An 8,862-nucleotide genomic window follows, 5' to 3' on the forward strand; every position below is an offset into this window, starting at 1 on the left:
CCTATTTTTTGACCCGATTAAGTGATCGATCAAGTTTTTAAATTATGGGTCTAAGAACATCTCGTTAAAGTGTGAGATTTGATGTGCATATACCGCGAGTGTTTTTCGAATTCCATGATGGGCAGAATTAAATATTATACTAACCTCGATTGTTTAAACGCAATTGAGAGGATTATGATTTTCCGGTCGCACGTCGGTTAAGTCTCAAATCACACCGTTAGAGAGACGCTTCTTGTTTCTTCTAATTTGGACCCTTAATGAAAATGACCTCTCAAATAATTATGCTCCAGACAGCCTGAGAGAGAGGAAGGGAAAAAAGAAAAAAGGGTGCACAAAGTGTAGACCCGGAAGATGCTAACCCGAGAATGGACTGCGACTTCTGACGATCATTTCAGGTACGCTCTGGACCCCGATGACGTCGACATGTAAGATTAACAATTGGTATCAGAGCCGATTGCATTTGATTGGGTCAATTAGGAAATTACGGTTAAAGCTTCGAGTTCGGATTGTGATTGTTGCAATTGGGTTTATGGTTCTGGCAATCTAGTTTTCCATTACTGGTGATGGATGCATGCAAGATGTTGTCATTAAAGTTTGTTTGCTGCAATTTGGTTTTGCTTACTGTGATTGAAGTTTAAGTAAGTTTTGGGTTTCATGGGTCGGATTGAGATTCAGTTCACGGCATCCATGGCTGTGCTAGCCTTATGGGGAGACGAGCAGCAGCATTTCATGCACACTCGGGGCGTGCCTCCTGTGAGTGGCCTGGCCTTGAGGGGCGACGAGAGCAGGGCAGCAGGATTCTTGGTCTGCAACCATGACCACGGCTCTGCAATCGCAGCCCCAGGTCGCGATCTGAGGCAGCCTTTCGAGTTTTGGGTCGGCGATTCGAGCCACACCGTGTCGAAATCGACTCGCGACAGCTACTTCTGAGTCGTGGGTCGAAGGTAGCAGACCCACCTTCGTCTTCTTCGTCTTCCTCGATCTCTTCCCCTCTCCCCGACCTCAAGCCAGCTGTGTCCCGAGCCACCTTCTCTCCAGCCCGTGCATGTCGTGGTCACGGCCGGTGGCGGCGCAGTCAACGCCGTCACTGAAGGGAAGGCCGTGATCGGGGCAGGTGCTGGAGCCGAGCTGGGCTCCGAAGGATAGATGCACCGCTGTTCTTTCTGGGTCGGGGAAAGATTCGGGTGGAGAAGATGAACTCCGACCCGAACCGGATTATTTTTGCCCGACCCATTTCAGTTTCGGATCTGGACCAAAGTTGGGCTCAAGCCCGTTCAGTTAAGCTCGGCCCAGCTGACTTGGTCTGACCCAATTTCAGGCCAATTCGGCTTCAGCGGGCTTGGCCCATTAAGTCAAAGCTCAGTTTGGCCAAAGTTTGACTGTTCGGTCAACCTTGACCAGATCGACCGGTTCAAGTTAATTCAGCCCGGTTCTTCGTCAGTTTTGGCCGGTTTAGTTGAATTTTTGACCGGTTCGATCAAAGTTAGTCCGGTTCTGGGCCAATTTTGAAAGATTGGTCACGATTGAGACTGATTTAGGCCGGATTTTGTCCGGTTCAGTCTAATTTGGTGTGGTTCATGCTCAATTTTAAATTGGTTTCAGCCCATTTAGTTCGGTTTAGATCAATTAACTCCGGTTCATGCCTAATTTTGGGTGTTCCAGATCCAATCTTGGGCATTTCAAACCTAATTTTAACCGGTTTTAGGTCTGAATTAAATAATTGCAATTTTTCTGGAATGTCTAATGTTCTAAAATGGATTAATTGAAGCAGCATCTCACTTTGGTGAGCTCTATTGTGTAGATCAATCTGTTTGGAATATAAGATGTTTGCGTGTTTGGAATTTCACGCGGATAGTGATCAGCCCAAAGGAAGGTTACTATATGGTCGAATTCCATGCATGCATGTGATAATAAATATGAGACTGTCATAAAGTTTTCCATGTGAACATTTAAGTCGGCCCAAAGGAAGGCTTATTGTTTGACAGGATTAATGGTCTGTATTTGATTACTGCACCGAGGATATCACTTACAAGTTGATATCATCTTTCCAAAGACGGAGGATCAACGTTGTGCTAGGTATCTTGTGATGGGACCTACCATTATTAACTTGCTTTTGGTTTTATTGATGCGTGAGCTTATTTTATTTTTCCTCCAGTTGTTCTCTGTATAGTTAATTCTTATATTACCTCCATTAGTATTGCACTAAATTTTAATTTCTATGCTAAATGGCAATAATTTTAAAGTTTGAAACGGGAATGTTATCATAGTTCTTGGTTGCATGGATCTAGACTTGGCAGTTCAGATGAATTAATTTGCCTAACAGCTGCAAGTTCCTATAAGATCCAAAGAAACTTTGAGTGGTAGGATTGTTCTAATCGTCCAAGTCTAATGATCATGAGGTATGCAACTTCAGAAAGTGTCAGGGGTGCTACGTCTTTTGAGACTAATGCCAAATTGTTCTTGGTTGCCATTAAGAAGCGTTTCGTGAGAAACGAAAAGGTTGAGACAAGTACGCTTTTAGCAAATCTTGTCTCAATAAGGTACAAAGGGCAGGGGAACAACAGGGAGTATATTATGGAAACGATTGATCTTGCTTAATAACAAAAGGCACTTAAGGTATTACTTGTGCATCTAGTTGTGATATCTTTCCTTGCACAATTCAGTCGACATGAGGTAAATGAGCTCATTTTCTGCATATGGGCAAAAAGAAGATAGATTGAGGCAAGGAGACATAAAGTACTCATTGAGCGTTAATCTCTAAAGATAAGAGTAAGAAAATGAAAAGGTCTAAGGTGTGAGTGCTCTACAACAACAGAATAAGCATAAGAAACAGGACAAGGCTTCGCTGTTTCTTTTGCTAGATTAGTGGGCACATAAAGATTAAGTGTACCAAGTATCCACGCTTGGTCTGCTAATAAAGATATATTTCTCACTTTGGTTTTCCGGGTGTCAATTTAACTTTTGTACCCATGCACACTTGGTAGATGGATCAGGTGGCACCATTCACGTAAGTGTATCTATGCAAGGTTGTCAGAATTGTCAAATGCCAATTGATGTTAAAAGATGCATCTATGTAGGGGCAATGGCAAATAAGTTTAAAGTTGAGGCTATAGGCGCTTTTAGGTTATTATTGAGGACTAGTTATTATCTGGACTTAGGAGAGACTTATATTGTACTGTCTTTTAGACATAAATTTGGATTCTATTTTTGCATTGAACAAATCCGGTTATTTTTTGTTCATTCAGAAATAGCAAGTTCGGTCTCATTCTTAGTTTAGATGTTATTGATATCGGTTCTTTATGTGGTTAGATAACCTAAATTTGCTTGATACGGTTACCTCATTTAATAAGACCTTGCATACAAGTTCATGGCGTACGAAGTGTAAATTAACTTATGAGAGTTCCGCTAAGTTATGGCACAAGCACTAAGGTCATGTATCTAAACAAGGATATAGACTATAACTTGGGCTACACATGAGACGACTTGGGCTATATCCTTGTTTAGATACACGAGAGTTCCACACTTGGGCTACACATGAGACGACTGGCAGCTTTGACACCACGTTAAATTTTCACTAAGCCTATAAGTAGTTGACCCCATATCTATTCCAGAAGTTCGAGTTGATCATAAAGCAATACCTAGATCTCTTACACTTAATTTCCTTCTTTTGTTTTCATCTGACTGCAGTTCGGCAGTGGAGCATCAAAACTGCTTGGACAGCGCAGGATTATTTTATACCAATATACTATAGAGTAATCTGATTGGTATTATACTCCTAGTGTTAGACTTCATATCCAGGGATCGAACTCTCATAATCGCGGCCAGTTAGGTCGTTTAATAGAAACCAGAGGGACAATTTTGACAAGCAAAAAAGAGAGAAAAAAATTAGAAAAGGGAGACAACGGAAATGCAAAAGCAAAAAACAAGAGAATCATGTGACCCAAAAAAAGAAGTAAAACTCAAATGCGAAAGTAAAATGAGATGAATGGTTTCATACTTTGCTTCCCAATGTGATATTCTTTCTTCGATATCAACCCAGACATCGGTGCTTCTAAATTATAAAACTTCTAACTTTCTACTAATTTGATAACAACCAAACAGAGAGATTCCATCGCGGATCAATTCCATTGCCTCTGTTGTCATTTTGACTTGTCGATGGTTATCAGACTCTGGTAAGCGAGCAGCTTTTCGGGTCGGAATATATTTTCTTTATTTGCATTTGTTTTACTTATATTTTTCAAATTAAGAGCACACAAAGGAGAGTTTCATATGTTCTAATGTATAACTAAGAAGGCTGTTAACACACCCAAGTCGATTTAAACTGCAGGAAGTAAAAGTCTAGTTGTTGCCTTAGTGAAAAAAGGCGTGCAACCCAATCCAATGGGCAAACCTCGAAAGATAATTACAAATCCAGCTGGCACGGATGCTGATACCAACAACGTCTCGGATCACTTTCCTCCCTCATATCCCGGTAAGTGAAGGAAAGCACACCTCGGTTATAAGAACGTACATGTTTTTTGTCATTTATTTTGGGAAAGATCAACATGGTTATATCTCTTTCTGTAAACACTATGAAGAAATTAGTGTGAGAGACAAATAGACATATTCGAGAAAGAGCGTCTAGCCCAGTAGTGCACTTGTTTGCCTGGTAAATCAGGAGGTTACAGGTTTGATTCTTGTACTTGTACACCTTTATTAGCTCTTAAAATTTCTATAATAGGCTCATAGGTCCAAGGATGAAGCTAGAAATTTTGTTCAGCAAGGGCATTATATAAAACTATGTCAACGTAATTTTACTCCCCTCCCCTCTTACTGCCTCTGTCCTTGCATAGGTCTCCCTTACAACTGAAAAAAATAAATAGAGTCAAATTGATTTTGAGAGCTTAGAAATCCGCCATAAATTTTGTTTAGCAAGGGAATTATATAAAACCATGTCAACGTAATTTTGCCTCCCTCCCCTGTTACTGCCTTTGTCCTTGCATAGGTTTCCCTTACAACTGAAAAAATAAATAGATTCAAATTTTGAGAGCTTAGAAATCCAACGTGGAAAAGTTAAAGAAGAATCTAATGGGTTTGTAAGATAGATTGGATACAATAACCTATTAGCTCTAATTTTTGGGTTGGATATGGCCCAATCACTTACTAGCTCAGTGGAATTTAATGTGGTATCAGAGTTGGTTATGCTTTCGTGCACTCGTGTAGGCTCACACCACACTAGGTTTAGTTTTGAGAAAGCCAAAGGTGCGCCTCACGTTAGTCAAGTTTGAGTGTAGCCATATCCAATTTTGAGGGAAGGGTGACTGCCGGCGAGACCCCCTCCCCGCGAATTTGAGGGTCTTCAGTTTCGACTGGGAACCCTTGAATATGTTGTGAGGGGGCCTTACCGGCGGCCACCCCATCCCCTCCAAGGTTGCCAGTGACCCAGAGATCACCAACAACCTCAAATGGAGAGGGGTGGCCGCAGACGAGGCTTCAATCGGCCACCTCCCGCTCTCCATTCCCCTCTCCGTTCCTCTTCTTCCCAACTTTTTTTTGAGCTTTTTCTAATTTTTAAATAAAATTATTTGGACGGAAATTGATTTTTTGTAATGGAAAAGTAGACGGGAGGACCAACAAGAACAAAATACATAAAGTTGAGGACAAAGTTGAACAAAAAAATAGGTTTAGCATAAAAATAAAAAAGTGATATAAGGTTTATGATTAAAAATGGCTTTTTCTGTTTAGAAATCCCACATAGAAAAATTAAGAAGAATTTTTTTTTCCTGTCAATGAATCTAATGGATTTATAAAGAGAGATTTGATACCATAACTTGTCGGTTCTATTTTTTTGAATTGGAGGTTGACCCAAGCACTTATAAGTCAAGTGGTATTTAACAAGAATAGACCCATATATTCAATTGTCCTCCTTTATTGTTTGTCAAGAGTACTACTCCCTATTGAAAAACAAATTCTAGTTCTTGATATGCCAACGGATTATGTATGACAGGCGCCATTAAAATAGATTATTAGACAGAAACCCATAAAAGGGCATCGGAAACCTCGGTTTTCTCGATCAATCAAATGAATTTATCACAAGTCATCAATTCATTATTTCTGTAAAATATATTGCAAACAATATTAAGTAAAATATATAAATATGAAAGCTCGCGCATTCTAATTCTAACGTGCGTAGTCATTTCGCCTCTCTATAAATGCATGCACGTAGATATTGTTAAGATGATCATATATGATTTGGATTACAAAAGAAAGAAAGCAATTAATTAATTAAGGACCTCTCATTAACTTCTTATAAAAATGTGCAAATTAAAAGACAATGGAGATGATCTCCGGCGCTACCAAGGCCTGTATAAGGCAGCTCTAGCAGGAGATTGGGAGACGGCTGAGAGGACTTTCAAGAGCGACCCCGATGCAAAAACGGCCATAATTTCTGTAGGACCAGAGACTGCATTGCTTCTGGCAATTTCAATGGGACGGACGCAGTTCATAAAGAAGCTAGTACAACTCCTCTCCCCGGAAGACCTGGAAATGGAAGATTCTAACGGCCAGACAGCCCTCCACTTTGCTGCAATGTATGGAAGTTTGGATGCCGTAAAGACTCTGATCGATAGACACAGGACGTTGACCCAAATCATCAACGCTGAGGGATTTACAGCCCTCCATACCGCAGCCATTTTCAACAGCAAGGCAGTGATGTGGTACCTTACCTTGAAAACTACTGATGATCCTCCTGGTCGTCCCTTTACCGGCCCTAAGGCCGGTTCACTGATTCAGGGTCTGGTGTGGTCAGGTTCCTACGGTAAATGCATGCATATATTCATTCACTAATTTATTCTCTAAACTTGACATATTTGCTCCTAATTAATTACTGCGAAAAGTTTCGTTTCTTTCAATTTATTAGTTCGTTGGTTCACCAGATATATGCCTTCACTTATTGGAGAGATATCCAGACTTAGCTCGGGTAACAAATGAATGCGGACGGGGAATGCTAGAAGCTTTGACAGACAAGCCTTCTGATTTCAAAAGTGGATGCAAGCTTAACTTCTGGCAGCGATGCATATACCACCGTACATCTAGAATTATATATATATATATATATATAGTTCCTCTGTCTATTTTTATTTATTTATTTGAATCTTTTTTTAAAAAAATATGTTGTTCATTTAATTGAAGTTATTCCGGAGGAAGTGGAGCTCGACCAAACACCACCTCGGCTATTTAGCAATGATGTGGAAGACCCTCTGGTGAACACCCGAATATCACCAACTTCAACAACCTATTGGACTCGAGGTTTGTAAGCCAAATTCCATATATTCAAGCTGGAAGCTAGATCTCTTACACTTACTTGCCTTCTTTTGTCTGCTTCTGACTGCAGTTCGGCAGTGGAGCATCCAAACTGCTTGGAAAGCTCAGGATTATTTTGGTACAATATACTATATAGTAGTCAGATTGGTGTTGTAATTATTTTGTTCTTATTATTTTCACTTATTTAATCATGAATTAACTTAATCTATATTGCAGCATTTGGTGCGATCAAGTGCATCCAAGATGAAAAGTACAAACACAAATGCACCCAAAGGCTTGTGGAAATTACATGCCAAGTAATTGCCAATGGTATGACTCCGAGGGAGATACTTCAGTTCTTTGCAAGTCAATATATTCTACGCTCTGCAGCGGAGCCAGGCATAGTTGAAATAATATCCATTTGCCTTCAGTATTTTCCCTATTTGATTTGGGTCAAGTCAACATTTGCAACCGCTCTTCAGTCGGCGGTAACCCTACGACGAGAAAAGGTGCTTAGTCTTATGCTTGAAAAGAACGCAATTACCAAAGCTTTATCCAACACAAAGGACGGATTTGGTCAGGAAATTTTGCAATTTGCTGCAAAATTGTCACCTTACCCTGAACTTTCATCTGTATCTTGTCCTGCACTACAAATGCAAAGAGAGTTGCAATGGTTTAAGGTGCGACGCATGCTTCTTACCAGTTTTGCCTTGGATTTGCATTTTTCTGCTCGGACATTATAAGCTTTACGGAATTGCATGCCTCTCCAGGCTGTGGAAAAGTTTGTTCATCCCCAAGTTAGAGTACATGCGGATAAATATGGCCAAACAGCTGGAGAACTGTTTACAAGGGAACATCAGGAGTTAATCAGAGATGCGGAGAAATGGATGAAGGACACCTCAAGCTCCTGCATGGTGGTATCCACTCTCATAGCCACCGTCGTTTTTGCAGCAGCTTTCACAGTTCCTGGTGGAGATGTTGACGGCAAAGGCATTCCAATTTTTTTAAACGAGCGAGTCTTCATGTTGTTTGCTGTGTCCGATGCTCTAGCTCTCTTTTCCTCTACAACTTCCATCTTAATGTTCTTGTCTATCCTGACGGCGCGGTACGCAGAAGAAGATTTCCTCCGAGACCTTCCGCAGAGGTTGATATTAGGATTCACGTCTTTGTTCCTTGCCGTAGCAACCATGATGGTGGCATTTGGAGCAACATTATATATGGTCCTAAATGAGAGGTTCCACTGGATTTTGTTCCCGATCATAGCACTCACTGCCATCCCTGTTGCTCTATTTGCTAAGTCGCAACTTCCACTGCTCATCTTCATGGTGCAGTCAACACATGGTGCTCGCATTTTTCACCATCAGAAAATTTGGCAGTCGGATTGAGGGATACTGGTGTTGTGCATGTGAGCAATATGTGTCTCTCTCTATTTCACGGCTTGGTTTGGAGAATTGTCATTGTATTACTCGGATAAGTTGATTGTATGATTTGGATATATGTGGGGTGAAATTGGACTATGCAAGCCATATGTGTATCCAATATAATGCGCTGGTGTGGAAAAGCTTTAGCTCATTAAGTAAA

The 8,862-nt window shown here is 40.7% G+C and overlaps 1 protein-coding gene across 5 annotated transcripts; it reads left to right on the forward strand.

Annotated features, from left to right (window-relative positions):
* Window positions 1–238: 238 nt before the first annotated feature.
* Window positions 239–8,862, forward strand: LOC116203622. Of its 5 annotated transcripts, none has more exons than XM_031535435.1 (9): window positions 247–395; window positions 3,688–4,172; window positions 4,328–4,471; window positions 6,311–6,796; window positions 6,915–7,064; window positions 7,171–7,287; window positions 7,373–7,420; window positions 7,519–7,961; window positions 8,052–8,862. In XM_031535435.1, exons 3-9 carry the CDS (start codon window positions 4,381–4,383, stop codon window positions 8,664–8,666), a joined length of 1,950 nt encoding a protein of 649 aa, XP_031391295.1. In that variant the 5' UTR covers window positions 247–395; window positions 3,688–4,172; window positions 4,328–4,380; the 3' UTR covers window positions 8,667–8,862. The 5 variants fall into 5 exon arrangements, with proteins under 5 accessions (XP_031391294.1, XP_031391298.1, XP_031391295.1 ...); XM_031535436.1 differs by having other exon boundaries at window positions 3,688–3,764; XM_031535434.1 differs by lacking the exon at window positions 3,688–4,172 and having other exon boundaries at window positions 239–395.

Source organism: Punica granatum, chromosome 4 (assembly GCF_007655135.1).
Source record: "Punica granatum isolate Tunisia-2019 chromosome 4, ASM765513v2, whole genome shotgun sequence".
Lineage (NCBI taxonomy): Eukaryota > Viridiplantae > Streptophyta > Magnoliopsida > Myrtales > Lythraceae > Punica > Punica granatum.

What these genes read in the sequence shown, in the direction of transcription:
- LOC116203622 (XM_031535434.1), top strand. Translation starts at nt 4,381, where the DNA reads ATGGGCAAACCTCGAAAGATAATTACAAATCCAGCTGGCACGGATGCT. An exon ending in AACAACCTATTGGACTCGAG is followed by an intron (nt 7,288 to 7,372) that starts GTTTGTAAGCCA and finishes TTCTGACTGCAG; the next exon opens with TTCGGCAGTGGAGCATCCAA. An exon ending in GAAAGCTCAGGATTATTTTG is followed by an intron (nt 7,421 to 7,518) that starts GTACAATATACT and finishes TCTATATTGCAG; the next exon opens with CATTTGGTGCGATCAAGTGC.